This window comes from Zerene cesonia, chromosome 12, assembly GCF_012273895.1.
Source record: "Zerene cesonia ecotype Mississippi chromosome 12, Zerene_cesonia_1.1, whole genome shotgun sequence".
NCBI lineage: Eukaryota > Metazoa > Arthropoda > Insecta > Lepidoptera > Pieridae > Zerene > Zerene cesonia.
In genome coordinates, this window is record NC_052113.1 from 1,989,366 (window position 1) to 2,010,452 (window position 21,087).

The window sequence follows — 21,087 nt, forward strand, 5'->3', positions numbered from 1 at the left end:
CGCAAAGCAATTAGCAACTCGCGGAAAAATATATCCAAATATAAATAAACAAATATTGCTTGATCCATGAAGGCTACTTTAATCTAAGTGGCCTTCAAAAATAACTAATAAACTACAAAGATTTACCTCGAATAAAAACATTTGATATATATATATGTGTGCATCTAAGTCAATACACGAAAAATCCCTTTTAAAGGTAATCTAAATAACAATAGTTCTCATAGGAAACCCGTGCAAGAATCGCGCTGATACATTATCTGCACCTCGTTTGAATAACGTTAGCGTCACGTGTATTAATTGTGTCAAAGTGTTCGAGTAGATATGAAAGTATTACAATATTACTGCGTAGTAGCTTTAGATAAGCGGCCAATATGGGACCATCGGTCGTTGGAAATAGACTGGTCGTCTACCAGCCGTCCCTGATAAGGGTGATACAGTGCGATGGTTTAAATTAATTACTCGTGCATATAAAATGTCAATGAATCACGTTATTTGTTTACAACATTGCGAATTCCGATTATAGTGGTTACGTGTAAATGCATTGTATGGTTGTAATTTGAGCGAGTTAGTCATTCAGTGGCTTTATTAAAACTGGTCATAGTTGATGCGAAAATTATAGTATTTGTAGTAATCAAGCAATGCTACAAAGACATATACGTCTTTATATTTTGCCTGAAGAATCGATGTATGTAGTCTCAACATTCCGGGGATAAAGCATAACGTTTAATTTACAGGATAGAAACAATGGAATGTGCAATAAATGCTTAAAATGTATTATCATAATATATTCCCAAAAGTTTAATTCTGCGATATGTGTAGTCATAGATTTCTCACTTTTAAATTATATCAGCCTAAAGATTAATAAACAGCAAAATATTCCAAGAAAGATGTTGACATGTCATTACAATAAGTATATACGATTCAGCAATTAAACTCGGCGGCATAATGCATTCAATTCATGCATATAATATGTAATCGTGTCTCGTGTCATGCACGCATGCGCGAGGAGCGACGCATGGGCCGAAAACATTTATTCCGGTTGTTCGGAACCTGTTCGGACTGTGTCGCTACCGTTAACACCTTAAATATTTGTCCAACCCATTAAACCTATGGTCATGTTGCCGTTGAATACAACATAGTTTCGTTCAGACTCTATATTCGATTTTCAAATGTATTATTCATTTTTTTAACGTCCCAGTCTATGTTATCTTGACTGAGTCTATATATCTGTTTTAAAAGATAATGAAAAACTGGTAAGATTTTAAGTATCGCTTCCATATTTAGTAGACCTTGCTCTATGACATTGTAGAGTCGCAACATTGAACCACGCTTTTTCGTTACTTATTGGAGCAGTTTTTGAGTAACCGCTAACCCATTGTTATAAAGTCAGTAAGTTTTGTATTGCACTTAATTTGCATAGAAACAGTAATCCAAGCCGATTAAAAAATGTTGACTTAGTGTTGAGTAGTTCTATATGAATCATTTATTATTTTAATATCAAATACTACGTACCAATATTTGATACCTGTGTGAAAAATATATGTTACTCAAAATAGGAAATATATTTCCATGAAGATTACACATTCTGCTCATTAAATCTGCTTTTTTATACGTGTCTATTGGCCGTTTGTTCTACATTTAACTAGCTAGAAGTTTAGACAAATTACAACTAATGAATGGAGCGTAAACAATGCAATGAAATTTTATTGAGCGTAATATGACGATATTGGTTACGCACGCTCTAAAACATGTAAATATTTTGAAAGTTTTGTATTATCAGTTATTTATTATACGCCATCGAGTCCAAGTTCATTTCGCTTGTTGACGTTTAATATAATAGCGCTTAGAATTCAAAGATCGCAATTAGTCGGTATTCAATATTTAGGTTGCATTACGAAACCTGAGTTATTTCAACGGAATGAGCGAATATTTCATAGAAAACGGATTACGTGATTAAACGGCTCGCCTGTGGTTAACCGTCAAAAGAGTGGGCTTATTTGCCGTAGCAACGAGTATTCCTTGACCCACTTGAGGTCGAAAATCGCGATGGCCGATCCGACACCGCGACTTTCACCAAAAGCGACGTCATCTCATTATAATACCCAATAACCTATTGTCCGCTTTCCATACTTAATCTTTAATGTGTGCGCGTGTTAGTTTTTTTCAATGTAAATATTGCTAATTAAATGGACTCGAAAAACTAACGTGTTTGTAAACACAGTAACGATACGTTATCGTTGAAATTTGTTTCCGCGCGTTATAATTTCACAGTTAATTCCTTCGTGTAATCTAATACATTATTTTGAATACGCTACATATGGATACATATGCGTTGCATATTTGGGATGCTTTAAATTTCGTATAAAATTATTCGAGAACATGGAATTGCAGGGAGCATAGATAATAATAAAAACTTGCGGTTATTAATTACAAAACGGATTATTTAGTGTAAGGAACATGTCAACGATCGCGCGTATCAATAACAATGAAATGATAAAGACTTTATTTAAATGTCGGCCGAATATCTGGTTCGCAAGTCCACACTCCACACACCTAGACACAGTGGATTATTTATAAGTTCCGGTATTCGATGAGCATTAGCCGTGGCCTAGTGACCGCGATTGTTAATATTAAAGGTAACTTAAAGAAAAAATATCATGTTTACAAAAGTGAGTAGGTAGTAATGCGAACAAAGGAACACGTCATAATAGTATACTCGTAGTAATTTTATTTTACGCAGTTAACAAATGTTTGAAAATATTGTTAATGTTCAGTAATGTAGGAAAATTACAAGTGATATTTGTTGATTGTCATAAATCTCAGATCGTTAGAGATATTCATATAAAATGAAGAAAAAATATGAATTTTGTTGAATAACTAATAATGGCTCACACGTTATGGTAGGAATTATGCCGGTGTACAATTTACATTTAGATGTTAAATGGATATGGTATTTGTCCCTTTCTTGCAATATTCAATTACAAATCAACGTTCAGAATACAATTCTCTGATTTTTTTTGGCTAGCTTTCCATTACATAACATTGTAATTATTATAACAAAACTGAAAGATTTTGTTTCATCAATTAACAAATTTTATTCCTTAACAACTTGCATCAACGGTGTTTACACTTAGTACCTATTCATTACAAAAGAGTGTAGTGTGGACATAACATATCCGAGACACGAGATGTGTGTCGCTTAGAGAAATGGTAGAAGACGCAAGGTACCGTTGCGCGTTGCTCTGACATCGTTGCGAAGGTTATCGCCGGTGTCACCGACCAGGCGCGCCCACACGCGTGTATACAAACAATGTTACACACATGCAACGTCTTCAACGCGACTCGCGTGTGCGTGTGTGAAGTCTCATTTTGAAATTTGAAGACGCTACGCTTTATACAACACGGAACATTTTTCTCACTGTTTTTGTATTTCGAACAAAAAGTGCCGCGTCATGCGTGAAGATGTTACAGAGGTTTTTATAGATCTCTTTTAAACGTAACATAATCTGAAATTCTGTGATGAATTTATTAAAAGTAGACGACGTTGTGGGGCCTATAAATGCTTTAGATTAATGTACCGAAAACCTTGGCAGGCGTTCGATGAACTTTATGAAACGGGTTCACGTAAGTTCGCTAGCCTTCGTTCCTTTTAAACGAGTTTGCACTTTTTAGTTGTTTGTGGATATAATCAATAAATCTTATAAATTAATATTATGCCTAGGACTTTGACTTCAGACTATCTTGATGAAATAAAAATTCCTTTGTGATTTTATTAATGCAACATGGAAGTGATATTGTGCAAATGTCAATAATATTCACTTGCAATGAGAATTATGATCTTTAAATATACGTGTATATTTTTGTTTATACAATAAACACATGTGTGTTTAAAACATGTTTTCTATTAACTATAAATAATACACTTAAAAAAGTAGCCCGAACTCCATTGAAACTGCTGACATGAGGCTAACCAAGATGAGTAGTGGCTAATTATGGCGTAAGTAGGACACGTTATACAATGTGCTAAAATAGGTCGAAAGCGTACAGAGATCTCTATAAACAGTATACTCCTTCATGCGTTTTGTTAAACGAAAGTATTAATTTTCATACAATGAGCACGCGAACTGTGACGTCAGCGATACATGAGACGTGTTCGCATCTGCGAACGTGTCCCGGACCTCGTTTTAAGATTCAATAAAATCCTTTGTTGATGCAACATTTCGCGCAGTTACATTATTATATATAGCAAATAACTTTCTATCGTTAAATAATTTCAGGAGTAGTGAAAGCTATTGTGATGTGACGTGATGTATGTGTATCGGGCAGGGCATTGGCCGTCCTTTCCCAACCATCGTACGAACCCTACGTGTAAACAAAAACATCTGTCTACATAAAAATAGCATGCGGTTATTTATTCATCAGATACAAAGCGTTAATTCCGGTATATTTTTGTATCTGCATTTAGGTGTTGTATGTCTAATTAGTTATTAACTAATGAGGTTATCACGTAAACGTCATTTCCTTAACTACTTTATTTATCACTCAAATTATATTAATGGTTATGGAGAATCGATCTTTAAGGCTCGTTAAATTATGATGATGTTTATTTAATATTTTAAACTTCAGATAAGTCAAAAATTGAATATTTGCAGTTTAAATAAACTTTAATATTATTATTTTTCAAGGTCCTAGGCCAAGGCAAATACAACGTATTTGAAATTTTTTTTTGTCAAATCTTTGTGAATTTTAGTATTTGAACTCATATTGAATGCTCTAGTTCGAAATAAAAAATTAGCATGTACACGGTTTTTCCGCAGAAAAATGTAATAAATTCATTGCATAGCATGTAATATAAAAAATGTCTTCAGGCTTTAACGTAGTCACAATAGGGTTAATTGCTCCAACTTGTATTTCCACAGAAAGTAGTTTTATTATTGTTTAGAAAAATGAGAATAGGCCGGTCGATCGGCATGTCCCGTTAACGAACGCGCTACCTACGTGACGTATAAAGCGTGGGTTGCCCCGCCACCGCGCCATTAGTATAGCGCCCGCGCGCGCGATTGCACGTATTTACCGATTCCAGCTCCGCGCTCGCTCTCTCGACTCTATGTGTATACAAGCCCACCAAGAAACATGCATTTCTGTACTCATTGGCACGATTGGTTTTATCAAGAGCCCAACTCGGCGGTGGACCCTGCCAGCGCTGCAGCACGCCGGCGCAAGCCCCGCGATCGACGCCGCCCCCCGTCCTCGTCGCCGACGTCGACGCCGCAGAGGATTTCCACCGAGGAACTAGCCGAGGCCCTGCGCCCGCATCTGCTCTCCCCGAAGCGGATGTGGGCCTTGGGCTACCCATTGGAGATCGAGCCCAACTCTTGTAAGGCCGTGGTGTACATCAACCCACCGCCTCGGCCTCGACCTCCCCAATTTACATCTTTCGACGTGAACGCGCCGGAGTTCGTCCCCGGCGGTTCTCAAAGTGACAGTGGCAGGGGTTCATGGGGATCGACCCCTCGCTCTGATAGTGACGAAGAAGCGGATGCAGTGGAACATTTGTGTGTGCGATGTGATAAAATGTTTAGAATGACTCGCGAAGGCGAGTATGTTGTTGAAGAAAGTTGTGTATATCATTGGGGACGTATTAGCAGTGACTCTCGGTACACATGCTGTGACGCGCCGTTCGGCTCGAAAGGATGCAGCTCGGCGCGCTTTCACGTGTGGAGCGGCACACGGCCCGGCATGAATGGGCCTTTGGAAGGATACGTGCGTGCCCGATCCCCTCGAGGAGGTATTTACGCAATAGACACTGAGATGTGCTATACAACGGCTGGTCTAGAGTTGGCCAGTATAGCTGTTATAGCAGCGGACGGTCGGCTAGTGTATAGATCGTTAGTGAAACCTAGCTCTCCCGTAGTCGACCATAACACGAGGTTCTCAGGCATCAGGCCGCGCGACTTGGCGCGCGCGACTAAGACGCTGCGAGATGTGCAAAATGATATACTTGGATTTGTTGGAAATGATACGATTTTGATCGGGCATGCGTTGGAGAATGATTTAAGAGCTCTGAAGTTGTTGCACAGCGCCGTCGTGGACACGTGCGCATTGTATCCCCATTCACGAGGCTTTCCCTTACGACGCTCGCTACGGGCTCTTTCCCAAGAGTTGCTCGGACGTAGTGTGCAGCGAAGTAGTTCCGGCCACTCCCCCCTCGAAGACGCTCGCGCTGCCATGGACCTAGTGCTCCTGAAAGTACACGAAGAACGCGCACAACGGAACCGTGTCACGAATCAGCTTTCCATTCTGCAACCGTACGATCCTTTAATTAGTGCCGCCTAACTCTTAAGTGATAAATAATGACAGATGAATTTGTTTGTAAACAAATTATTGTTGAAAAGTTTTATGGATGATTCTCAAATGAATATAGACATATATTACGTTGACGGAGCGCGCGTATCACGCGGTATGTGCCTTCGAATTGCCCTGTCGCAATAAACGTAATATTTTTTTTTAATTATGTTGTTTTCTTTTACCCAACACGTTATGTAATGAACATATTGATAATTTGAAATAAGATATCTTGGTAAACATAAACATATCATGAATAGTGAACGCGTCAACTTTGTTATGATATATTCACCACTCAAACAGCTGTTTGTTGCGATCATATGATAGTTACTTTCACTGAGTTGGATTTCTACTACATAACGGGCGGTCGTTAGTATAGTGGCGTGTTCAGGGTAAGTGGGGCTCTTGCAAGGCTTATATTATTGCAAATATTCACAATTTTTTTATGTTTCATACAAGTTAATAATTTTAAATATTAAATTGCAAGTATATTCATTAATTTACTTTGAGGTTTTTAAGAGTAATTGCCACTCTATAATACATAAAAGAAATTAAAACATAAATACTGCTATTTACGGCCTCACTTACTCATAGTTTCTTCGGGCTAAAAAGTATTGTATAATTAGTCATAGGTGCTTTTAAATTTCTCAGAAAAGTAAAGGAAAATGATGGATGAAATCAGATCAAATTCATGCGAGCATAGATAACGACATCTCGATAATCTCAAGGAAACTACGACATTCAATGTTTACCTGCAATTGTGACTAAGCTTAGCGGATGTTATTTTTCAAGCAGAATATATTTTTCTCAGCTGAGTCAGCTAAAATGCCTCAGCTTCTGAATAGCGTATTGGTTCATCTTCATATTACGTTTCAAGGCGTTCGTCACACGCTTCAATTACACTTAAGCAAAATAAAGGTTAGTTTAAACTATATTCATTATGGACACTGAGCTGACGACCGTGCACTCGGTGTCGGGTTATGTAAGCAGCTTACGTAAACTAATGACGAAATCCGGAGCTGATGAGAAAACTTAATGATTTCTAACTTGTAAGATATGAATGTAGCTGAACGATTAATCTATCCTACTCGATCTTAGTATGTATCTTTTGTAATGAATTTATATTTAAATATCATATGATCTTATTCCAGCACGAAAAATATTACACTTTAATTTTGATTAGGATCTGACAGTAGGTATAACAAAATTTCGACGTAAACATAATTGTTCACTTTGTTTTCAAAATCCAATGTTAGTTTTTATAGAGAAGGTGATCTTGATGGTGCTAACAAGGCCAGAGACACGAATTAGACCCAAGACGCAATTTCGCCTTGTTTTTCGTAAGATTGGGTGCATTGGCCAGGGAGGAGTAACGCCCCTACGACCGGGCGATTTTAAACATTCTGTCATCGCTTCGCCGAAATATTATCTAGAGGATTTCTGTCTAAGTAAATGTTTACATTGATATTGTGATGTGGAACTGATATTGAATAAGGACAAAGGCCATAATCATTTAGCACATGGTAATTATACATTTCCTCATACGATATGACTGATAACATTAGCAACGGCAAATGGGCCGTTGATTTGTCTCCACACTTATCTAATCTCTTACGACATAGTATTTTATTGAATTTGCTTTACATTTAATGCGATAACGGTGTATAAATAGTTCATGCATTTGCCTGCCAACGTTTATCATGTTATCGCGCTTGGTCCATACGCCAAATATTTTGAGCAAAATGAAACGGTATTCTTACGTTTACTTCCAATAAATCATTAGTCATTGCTTCCAAGAATTAGTTGGAGACTACAGCACAGCGGCCACGTCATCCTGCCGATCGAGTTCAAAGTGTACATTATATATGGTAGAAGTATGTTATGTAGATATTTAACGATTTCCTTATATAATATATTCAACACTGACCTAGTTTATCGCTGGTATCACTTTAATTAAGTCATGTAACTCTCGCTCTTAGAGCTATAGTTTTAAAAAGACATGTTAATTTTAAATAGTACTACTGATCTTTATTCTTATTTATGTTTTAGGCATGTTTTGATTTTACATTTCACGCATTTTTATCTTCAATAACGCTATCTTGAATATCACACGATTATCGATTGTATTCGTAAATTGAAACACAAGTAACCTACTTTTGAAACAACAACATTTGTACTTAGCTCCAATGCGTAGGCAACATCTCGTAAATCAGGTGTGTTGGTAAGTTTTTTTATTTTTATTTTTATTTTTATTTTATTGGTTTCCAAACAACTTATACACTAATACAAGAGCAGCAGTAATAATGTACATCAAATATTGTTCTGTGTATAAATCTATTCTATGGATACACAAATTACTATCTAGTGCGCAAGATTAACTTAACGAAAAAATTTTATCTAAACAGAAAAAAAAAAAAAGATTACAACAAAAACATACAGAAACTAAATTATTAGAGAAAAGTGCGGCTTAGGTGCTACGCAGAGCAGCAAGGACTAAGCGACGAAAACTGTCAAGACTATTGGAAAATATGTCAATAGCGTCATTTTTATTGACTATTTCATTGTATAATCGGCACAACCTATAGACTGGGTCATTATGTGACGTACAAAGGCGAGTGGCAGGTATATGAAAGGGTTTTGTGTTCCTAGTCATACGAACGTTGCAATATAAACAAAATCTACAAAGCATTTCGGTATGAATATGATTATTAATAACTTTAAACATGTATATTAAATCAATGAATTTGCGCGTTTGTAGGGATTGATGTGAAAATCGATGTTAAATACGAATTTAGCATCTAACGGAAGCTGATATAGTTTAAAGTTGTCTGTTTAATTTAAGCGCCTCGTTGTACAATGCAAGACAATATTGGTTTGTTTGGCCATGGGCCTTCCAGAGTTCGCCTCCGCTTCGTTATTGTTTCGCAATAAGTTGCACAAAGTGTGGGGCCGTTTCGTCATCGCTCCTCGACACGCCTACGATAATCCCCCACCGAGGCGCCGTGACACCATACTAGCCACCTATGTCGACAACGTTAACCCCACCCCCCCTTCCCCTTTTACAACGTAACCTCTGTATGTTTCATATTTTAACGTTTGTTATGTTTCATTGAAACACTTGAAAATGTATGCGAGCGTGCCAAAGATCCAAATAAATATGAATAGTGAATACATATTACGCTTACATTATCGTTGAATGCCGTGCTAACAGCCATATGTACTTGGAAATTACAAGTATTTGAGAAAACGACACGCTAAATGTGGTCACATTTTAGTTAATTAAAAACACTACCAATTTACATAAATCCTCTGAAGGAAGATGGCTAAGAACTGACAAGAGCCTCGGACCTTGAGCTTACACTGACACAGACTAGTTTTTGTTTTACTCCACTAGCAAAATGAACAAGCTTGTTATTATGTGATTCAACGTTAGCGACTATACGAATAAACATAGACGAGTTATGGGCATGTATAATACGCAGATGACTTGGAGGTTTGAGTTTTTGTTGCCGCGACTTCCTTGTTCCCTTGAGAGTACATTGAACCATGAGGCCATGAGTTGTAATTGCATATTACATATCCGAGGTGTAAAGGGAAGTGTCGTTAATTATTAAATATTAAATACTTATCGCCACTTTGAGGTTAAAGATGCAGCGTTTATCAAAATTAGGTCAAACTGTCACCTTTTATGGAATATCGATTTATATGTGTGATTTTTATTAGATCTTTATTGACCCAAAAACCTGTTTAGTTTATACATTGTACGTACATGTTTGACGACTTGTGATTAACATAAAATTGTATTATGTACGTTATTCTGGGGATTTCGCTGATTTACGAATAAAATATTTAATACTTTGAAATGATAAACCTTGGCGCAGCTATACGGAAATAACTATTTATGCATCTCTACGTACCGGAGTTTATTTTTAGTTTTTAATACTATACAATATTACGTTATCGAGCTTAAATGGTGATGCTTGTTGTATTTATTCCACAAAATCCCCTCATATTATCAGTCACTTAGTTTTAAGTGTTTTATGTGGTTTTCTACATACGCGTAAACAAATCTCATTATTAAAAACGACCTCCCATTTAGGATAGAGGAAATAAGGACAAAACTAACAAAGCCTTTGATGGGTCACTAAAAAGTCCAACGAAATGAATCATACGTTTTTATAAGCATGTGGGCAACGAAGGCAAACAGGTTCAGTATTACAAAAACATTCCAAGGGAAACAAAAAGATGTGCCATGAGCCTTGTAGGTGGTATATTGCAGGTGAACGAATTCTGAACGTATTTAGTACGCATATTGATATCATTATTTTGGCAATGATATATATTTATTCAGGTATAATTTTTCCACTGTTTAATTTATAAGGATCAGTTGATGTATGCAAATGAAAATATGAGTGAAATATAATTATGCCAATCTTTATTAATGGCGAAAATAAAGGCAATATTTTGAAATAATTCATACCACCATACATAAGTGTACGTTAGAACTCTACACAACGAATTAAAACCAAGTGAAACTGAATTATCGTAGGTCAGAAATACGGCATAACAAATTGTTCCATACGTGAAATGCGTGAAAAAATTGCATAAGAATATGAATATTTTATCAAGAAATCATTATCTTAGAGTGTAGATATGCCATTACCAATAATTGCGACGAACATTGATATCAAAGTCTCGATAGAATATATGGGTAAAACTTGTACAGAGATATAAAGCAAACAACCTATTTCCTCAAGTTTCCTGCATGTATCGCGTAGGCGAAGTTCCCCGGACATTGCGTCATCAGGGATCCAGCGGCGATCACTGACGTCACACGGCCGCGTTCGAGGTAAATGAAGAATTACAAGTCATCTCGATCGCTGTTTATTACAACATGTCCAACCTCTTATTAATGTTAATGTCTAGAGGAAAAATATTTACCTCAAACCGTTCTCGTTTTATTGGAAATGTTTGTTTACGCTTTGTTTTCACGCTATCTACGCAAGTTCATCAAAAATGTTGAAATCACATCAATGAGCCGCTATTAATGATGTATTATTGATTAATGTTGGAATATTTGTCTTTTTGTTTTTACCTTATCAATAACTTCACACTATTATTTCATTAAAAGTGAATACTAGTAAACCAGTCTTATATATAGATATTGATTCAATTCATGCAATTAACTCTAACTATGAGTTATTATATATGTGACAGGCTATCCCTTGCTTCATACTATGTGTCGAAGTTTTGCAAAGACTGTGGGGAATTTAACATAGTTTTTTACCACGAACCGAATAGGAACAACAATGCAGCTCATTCATGGCACAGCGTGGTCGGCTTGCTGTTTATACAATGAGAGCAGATTTGCCAAGTGAACGCACGGCACTGCAATAGTAGCGATTTCAAAGTAATGCGCGGTTGAACGGTCAGTTACCGTCACTTATTCAGCGCTCTTGCGCTCACAGCCGCTGAAATCCAAGGCCTTGGTACAGTGACTCAGTTTCGATATCTGCTCTGGTGACCTTTTACCGGTTCCCGCATTGTTGCACGCTTACCCAGTTTGCTAAATTGTAATGTTTATGTTAACCACGGAAAGTGTTATGACTTAGATATCGAAATATCATCTTAGAGCTCTCCAAGATAGCCTGCAAAGGCTGAAATCGATTGTGATGTTTAACTGTCCTAGGGTTGACCGAAAAGTTAAGAATAATCTTTGTACACAAATTGTATCTTATGTATGCTAAGATCTTAAGACTATTTGCATTTGAATCCTCGTATTATTATTGGGATCGCATTGTTCATCTTATGTTTCAATTTAGTTTTTTTACTTATCCGTATCTACGCTTTCTTTGTATAATAAAGCACATTTTTGAACGCACACAGAATTATGCTCGTTCTTTTTGTCTGAAATTAAGCGGACTGGACTGTATTGTTAGTAAATGTTTTGGAACGGATAACTCGTAACTGCCGGTACCGATGCAGGTAAAGGATCCAGTGGTTCTGTGTCGGTCCAGAGAAAGGCTTTAAGAAAAAAATAAGTACCTACGGTTTTACAATATATTTAAGCCAATAAAAACCGACGTTTCTGTTATTTAACAACACGTGGGCACTTACAGTACTTAATAATAATGTTCGTTCTGGAGTCATAATAGAGCTTGATGTAAGAATTGTAGGTCAACAAAATTACAAATAAGGGAGACATTAATGAAATGAACCACCCTGAAATATTTTTATTTAATTAAAGACTGTGGGCGGTCTGTACTGCCTACGTGCGGTCAGGATGCAAGGTTAACTATAAACCGTTTTATTGTCACGAACGTGATGTCTGACATTGTGTACACAATTCACATCAATACGTAGAGCCTCCAGATAAAAATAAAATAATTTCGGTCCGTCGTGACTGCATGAATTCCATCAGACAAGGGTATGCGGCCATTTACATTCATGGAATATTAAAATGGATATATAGTACATACATACATGAAATAAAGCACTCTAATGGATTGCTTATGGGTAGACGACCTTTGACATTAGCTTCATGAGGTTTTTATGTGTATAACATAGCTTTGAATTGAGTTTACCTTTACTTTTTAATAGTATACAATAAAATATTGATATTGAATTATGATCCATTTATAATTTTCAACTAGATACTGAATAATTGTAGGATAGGAGCGTATTAAGGAAATGTTGCAAAATAGAGTTTGTGGATTTCGTTTTATAAGTACATCTTATTCATGTTCTGGCCGTTGTTTACGTCATTATAACCTTTTTAACATTACTTAATACGGCTGCATAACTAATTAAAATGTCTGTTTTTTGAGTGAGTACATTTTTTCTTACAATACCGAGGTTAAGACAAAAACGTTATTTTTTGGTGTCGTTTGTAATTAACTCAACTGAGGAAGTATTAACTGAGTATTTTATCTTAAGTTGTGGTATTTAAGCTTAGAGAATGAACAAGAATGCACTTAAAGTAAGTTATGTATACAAAAAATGTTAATTTGTTTGCCAAATTTTATATAAAACTACCTGACCCGGCGATCGCTTTTCTGCTTTGCTCTTATCATTTAGGGGTATGAGAAATAGATGTTGGTCAATTCTCAGACCTACCCGATAAGCACACAAAATTTCATAAAAATCAGTCCAGCCTTTTTGAAGGAGTACGGTAACTAACATTGTGACACGTAAATTTTATATATACATGTATATAGAGATAATGTTTTTTATTAAATTTAATGACACAAATATTAGAATGTCCAGTACCAAAAAGACTTGGATATAAGCATGACAATACTGATTCTATGGTTGCTCGGTCTAGGAAAGAGTACATTAACTGAGCTGTGACAAAACCCTTTATCAGCTGCCGAGCTTAATTGGCATTTTTGTCAAAAAATGCTTCGAAAATACCATTCTTATCATACACTTACAATCTATCATGCTTAGCTAGTTGCTTGCTTCAACGTTGATTCTTCCTGTTATAATAATCTGTGACGTGAGAGTTCTTGTCAAGAGTCAATACGTATATCTTTATCATAATGAATACAGGGAATACATTTATCGTCTCGTCTCAGTTATGCCTCTCTGCCATAGTAAATTTTTTGTGCAGATGGATCGGTGATTCTATGGGACGTACGTGACTTAAGTCACAGGGACCACAGGAATCTACGGGTCAATATTGAATTTGACTATGCGTCGCACATTGCCTGGAGCCCAGACTCGAGGGGTTTCGTCGTGCATACCGTAAGGGAGAACCACATTATGGGTTATAAGGTGGAGAAGAAGAAAGATCTGATTGCCTCCGCCACGCAGGCTATCACGTTCGATAAGGTAAGTCGAGTGTTCAATAATAACATAGAAGTTGCAGAATCGAGCTTTAAATATATATCTTTTTTTACTCTATAAATAATCTTTTTGATTTTCTCTTCCTTCAGATGTTCTATAAAGATAATAAGTACTGATTGTTTATGATAAGACTTGACTATTTGAGGTGCGGAATTAGAATGAATATTACAGGCTATAGAATAATATAAAAACTTGTATTTAATAGTCATGTAGTCAAAACACGTTACAGACATCTCGAAAAACTGCGGATTTCGCGCTCTGATAAATTGTTTCACGTATATTGTGTAGATTCTATTACCATTTGTTATCTGTCGTATTCCGTTTATCATTAGTTCCTTACAGTTTTTCTACGGATTGTGCATATTTGGTCCATTAACGTGAAATCTAGTTTAAGACATGGATTAAATGTTTTGTTTGTTTTTTGAGACCAGAGAATATTTTAAGTAGCTTTGCACAGAAACCGTTTATTTGTAGTGAAATTTATAAGTCGTCATCTGTTTATCCTTTTCTCTAAAGAACGATAAACAAACACATAGCAAACTATACGTCAAAACACAAAGAAGCATGTTTGAACACGTCTGTTCCACATTGGACGCTGGGTGTGCCGATGGAATATAAAGCAGCTGTTGATGCATATTTAAATAAAAAAAAAAATTAATTGCACGACTGACTTTTCCTCGTCATTATGATCATACAAAACCCTTTTACGTGGTCTACGCGCTTCATCTGTTTTCCTGCTACGGTTCCATTAAGTCGGTGCTCATTCAATGTCGTATAAAATTTGACAAATGCTTCCGGAAAATACAGAGATAAAATCAATGTTAATGTAAATAAGTCGACCGGTTTTGGTGGAAAAACTACGAGATGAGTCTCTGATATTGTTAACAAACCTTGCGGCATTTTACGGTCAGTAGACAATTGTATGGAGCGTGAATAGGGCTGGTACCTATTTGAAAATTAATATTCTAAACTATAATGTGGTCTTGATTGGAAACAGCAAGATCATTAAATAAATTATAATCGAATTAAGGACTTCATAGTTTATTCACGAACAGACGAACAACAAAGTTTAAACATTTAACAAAGTACGTTACCCGCTAATCCAATATTTTTTACAATTTTTTTAAACTTCGGCGTTGGAAGGTTTTAATTTAAACTTTTGGGAAAGCTTTTCATTTACATTAAATTTTATAGCATTGAAAATAATTAACGAAAACTTATTTTTTAATATGTAATTTAATTTTCAAATAAATGGTATGGCACTTTGTTATTGCGAGTATTCATGGTTGGCGCTGAGCAGTTTTATAGCCTTGCTAGCTCGCTCATTGATTCTTTGTAAACAGCTGGCAACCCTAGCCATACACAACGTATATAGCCGCGTTATCTTGGCATACTTTTACTTTCGGTTTCACCGTGAATACTTGAGTGGTACGATTGTGTGTATGCGACACGCAATTTTTGGTTAGTTATCTGCTATTGTTGTTGAGGTAGACTATGTCCGAACGTGGTTTTGTCTAGTGAAGCGGGGAATGAATTGTTTTGTAAGATTGAGATGATGGTAAGCGGATATCAAGGCTATTTAGGTTATCAATATTCTATAAGAAATCTTATCTGGTATTTAGATAGACTGGTTAGTTTAGGAAGTCTCAATATCACTAACGCCATTATATATGTATACAAATAAATAATTAAATGCTGTTTGACTTAAACACAACGTTTTAAATATGTTACCACTATAGCTCTTTAATTTTCTGTTGTGGTACAGCAGCTACTACGCTTTGAAATTAAAAATTGATCCAAATTACAGAATTATTGAAGAATTGTGTCTGTTTTTAGTAAAAGTTGATTCCAATATAAAGTCTGGTCGTGTATCTATTTTATCTGAGTTTCTGACGTTCAGAAGTATGGAAATTTTAGGAACTGAAGATAGCTCATCCGACGCCGATACTCCTGCATTCTGCCAAATTTGATTTGATCCGTTGAGTCATCTGAGCGAGATTGACGTATGATCCCATGGTAAATGATGAAATGTATGATAAATTGAATATAGTTATTCGCTTATAAATCTGAACATGCATTTACGTTAAGGTATATTGTCCCTTCCCTACGTAATACATTAAAGGACATTTTAAATACAGTTTTGAATAAGCTTTAAGATAAGCTTCGTAACTCTCGTTAATATGCCATAAATAAATACGAAGGGTGTTTTATCGGAAGAGTTACCTATTTACGAGGATTTTTTTATATAATAAGAGCCCCCTATCAACATCATTACATATTCTAGAAATGATTGCTTGTGTTTAAAGTAGGAAGACTAATATCTCTATTCCTTGGCAATCAAAACAAATTTACTTGACAATAATTTACCCAAATATCAATTAACAAGCAAATTTCATCAGTTATTTTCATGATTCATGAGTTTTCAGTAGTCATCAGACAAGAATCAATACCATGATTCCTAGGGACATACTCGCGACCCGCTGGTTGTGTCGCTAAAACGTAGACAACCATTGGACCTAGACGGCCGTCACGTTAATTCCACTGAGCGTAACCGACCGTTTTATATTCCTTTCTCTACTGTAATTGAGGTGTATAAGACATGACTAACTAGCTATCCATATAAATCATATTGAAATTACAAATTTCAAGCAATAATTGGAGTAAAACACTTAAGTTCGTCAAAAAATTGTATAAAAAGCTCGTGTTATCACAGATCTCAAATGGACCCTTTTGGGCTAAATTACGCAAGTTGTACGTTTTTTTATATTGTATTTTTTTTTTAATTTACGTATCGCTGATAAAATCACGCTCTTTTGTAAGAATGGGCGCCATTTTAATATATACGGTACCTATATGGGTTATGGAAAGGTCACTGCGCATAATGTGTTCACATGTCAATATTGACCAGGACGGTCAAACAATGTTTTAAACATACTTGAGTTATTTCAAATATTTGGTTTGCGTGAGCCAATAAGCATGCAACAAACGCGGAAAACCACGTGTACAGATACAAGTCAACAATGTTGTTATAAGAATTGAGAAAATTGGGCTTTTTAAGGTCCATTTTTATCGGAATGTTACGATAGTGTGCTATGCAGAAAAAATTGTCTAAACTACTTGAACCTTTAGGTCAATGTTAATGTGTTTCACTATAACGGACGAATAAAAAGTCATCTACAGAATATACAGTAAAAATTCTTCTACGATTTTATGTTTTTCGATTCGAGTTTTTGCATAAGATCTTCAGATCTTTAATGACGTTTCGTTAATGCGAATTCGAAAATATTTTCTGGTAATGTTGCTTTAAGTTCCATTAATGAATTTTGTATTTGGTTTTAGCTCCCACCCAAGCGTTATATCTACAGTTTAGCTAATTGTTCATTTTATATCAATTAGTAATATGAGTACATTTGTTGTTAATATTAACGTGGACTCTGTTAATATTACTTAAATAATCGACGTATCTGTCAACTTGGTTATTATGCATTTCGATAAAAAATTAGGTCGTCTGGGTGTTATCAAAAATACACTGAGATCACGCCATCGTCGCCCAATGTTTACTAGATGTCTCGAATTTTGCTGAATATACAATATGTTATTGTGTATGTTGATAATAGTATTTAAGTCAATGTTTGGATTAAGTAGATAATGCAAATGGGTGTGACAATAACAATAAATGAGAATCTACAAACTTATATTAAGTTATCAACATTCACATAAAGGTTTCAGGATTACATGGCAAGTAATTCTCTTTGCAAATTATTCAGATATGTCTCTACTGTTATATCCAAACCTGCAAATAGTCCGTAAGCCAGGCGCTTTCCCCACTTTTTGACACACTCTCATCTAAGTACACTAAAAATGACACTAAGTGGAGGGAAAAATATCCCACGATCTGGCCACACTGCATGAGAGTAATAAACATGAGCCAAAGCGAGAACGAAAAATATGAATTAACGAAATAAAATTTGAGGATTTATCCATAATTTCACGTATAAAATACAGTTAAACACATAAATTAGTATCACTTACTTACGTGAGAGAGAAAATAAAAATAATATCATATACAATACACGCGTCTAAACGCACCTTAATAACTTTTTGTATTAAATCTTAAACATTATTAATTTAAATATTGAAAAATTATAAATTAATTGATTTGCTTAGAGAAATATTTTTTTATTTCTATTGTTAAGAAAAAGTTCACATAAAAAAAAGAATTTAATCGAAAAATTGCCATAAATTATACATTTCAGTTTGCACATTAAATGTAATGTTGAATAACTTTAAGTACGTCATTTCCTCTCGAAAAAAAAATTTTGTGCTTATTATTGACATGAGGATCATGTCAATAATAAGCACAAATTTTTTTTAAGTAATAAAACAAATCAGCTAGCAGTAAGTTGGGGGAAAACTCGTCAGGTGATACATTTACTTAGGCTATAAATGTTTCCGACTAACTCCTACATTACACCTTTAGGGCATCAGCTGACAAACATTCCACCTACATATAGCCAGCTGACTTATTTATTTATTAAAAACAATACATAAACTATCATCTGATAAATTTTCTTTTGGGAGGAAATCACTGAACACATATATATTTTTTTCATATTTATGTGACCAGCTGACGTATAATCCACCACTTTATAGATAGCTGACAATTTTATTTCTTCACAATATTAGTTTAACTTTGAATTTGATCAATTTTTTAATCGGGAATAAATGATTGAAAATATTTTTTTTTATTACGTGCGTGGGCGGCTACCACTGCTCAACCCACCCTCGGAGCCGCAGCTGACGTTCATAACGCTTCATAATGCAACTTTCTGAGGCATTTTACGAGTTATCGACTGGGAGGAACTTGGTCATGAAAATCTGTCGCTGGCTCAGGGACCAAAACGAGTTTCTCGCGTGAAAATAATATCTTTACGTTTTGGATGATGTTTATTTCCTACTCGCCCACTTGACATTGGCGGAGTCCTTTCTCTTAGTTTGTGGCAAACATGGATGAAAGAAGAGTGATGACGTTGGCATAAGGATTCCGACTTTACCCCGTCTGCAAACTCTTCATGGTATAGTGATTAGCGTGTGAGCGTAGAACCGAGGGGTCCTGGGTTCGATCCTCGGTGTGGATTCACAAAAAAAATTCTAGGTTTGGCAGGACGTAGACGGCTCACCACCTTCCTGTCCATTGAGATAATCGATCAGTGAAACATATCATCTGCCCCATACCCGACTAGGGATCACAGGACTTCACTTTTGCAAACTTAGTAACCTTAAGTCGGCAAATTCTAATCTATACTAATACTAGCTGACTCGGCAAACGCTGTTCAAAATAGATGTTCGCCGATTCTCAGACCTACCCTATACGCACACAAAATTTTATAAGAATCGGGCTAGCCGTTTCGGAGTATGGTAACTAATTTTGTGACACGGGAATTCTATATATAAGATAATAAAGAGGAAAAGTTCTTTTGTTTGTTTGCTCCCTAAAGGCTCCGCAACTACTGATCCGATTTTGAAATTTCTTTCACCAAAAGAAACCTACATTATTCCCGAGTGCTATAGGATACTTTTTTACCCCGGAAATGAGACGGGCGAAGCCGGGGCGAACAGCTAGTGTAAAGGTAGTAAAGGTATCGTTCCAGCACTACTTTAGGTGTTATACGTTTCGTGTCGTCATAATTTAAATAGTGGTTTTTAATTGTTACCATTTATAGTACCAAGACGTAGACTAATAGATCAATCGAGACATGTGTCATGACATGTGTTTTAAATGCTATATTAATTAACAGAAATGTACTAATTACGAACTTGAAATTGTCTTTGTGTTGTTTATCAGTAAATTGTTTTACTTGCGAATTGAAATTTTTTGAACCAATTAGTTTTTTCGTTTTTCGAAATAGTCTTTACCACTTTTGTTGGAGTGGTAGTAAAATACAGATAAAAAATAGATTTAGAGAGCTAAGTCACAGATTACTAAATATATAATAAGAATAATACTACTATACTTTAAGTGTGTCCATCAAAGTACCTAAATTAAATTGCGAATTTTTAAATGTTTCTGATTTAGGTAACATCTATGTGTATATGAAGAAGTAGTAGTTCCAGTCTTTATATCATACAAGCTTCTCAATAGATATTATTATACATGTAAACCTCTTGAATCACTCTATCTATTTAACAAACACTCCATCAAAATACGTTGCCTAGTTTTGAAGATTTAAGCATAGGGACAGAGAAAGCGACTTTGTTTTATAGTATGTAGTGATAGTCAGTTTCATTTCATGAGTTTTGTACCTTTGAATTTTCTTTCATGATTTTGTTACAAGGCACTTCAAGAACACCTTGTGTTTTGATAGAAAAAAGTGACCTAGACAATGCAACGTGTGAAGGTGTCGCAATTGAAATAAGTACCTATCAGTGTAAAAACAATAAATTGTATTTGAGAAAATGAAGGTTGCGTATAATGCTAAAATACGAGACTCACTTGTTTTTTTCTATCAGTTTGCGCTCATATGTAACAGGTAATGATATTAGGCTTATTAAATATAAAAAATCTCGAGTCCATAAATTGGAAAGATTAAAAATAACTCTTTCATAATACAGAGCTTTATATAATACGGAAATATGGACTACATTTCTCCAACTCAATAAGAGCATGTTAAATAATACATGGATTATGTTTAGGTTTCTCATAGCATAACTCATTTAGTAGCGCATAACCACTTTCAAACTAGACTATTAGGGTTATGATAAAAAGTATTAAGCGTTTTCGCATTATTGCCGCTTATTGTTTGTGCAATTGTATAATTGTCGAATGGAACCGTTGTGTCTTGTTTCGAGACGTGCGTACGCGCATCGATAATGCAAATGAGTAATCGTGGATAC

General features: G+C 35.5%; 1 protein-coding gene across 3 annotated transcripts in view; it reads left to right on the forward strand.

Moving 5' to 3' along the window:
- LOC119830774 (transducin beta-like protein 2) overlaps window positions 1-21,087 on the forward strand; it is a 115,397-nt gene that overhangs the window by 30,561 nt on the left and 63,749 nt on the right. For 2 of the 3 annotated variants that reach the window (XM_038353909.1, XM_038353910.1), the window contains exon 3: window positions 5,174-6,511. In XM_038353909.1, the coding sequence (XP_038209837.1) occupies window positions 5,174-6,336 (1,163 nt within the window). In that variant the 3' untranslated portion in view covers window positions 6,337-6,511. Of the gene's footprint in view, window positions 1-5,173; window positions 6,512-13,957; window positions 14,179-21,087 lie in introns of those variants that run through there. The other variant, XM_038353911.1, reaches the window with a different exon arrangement.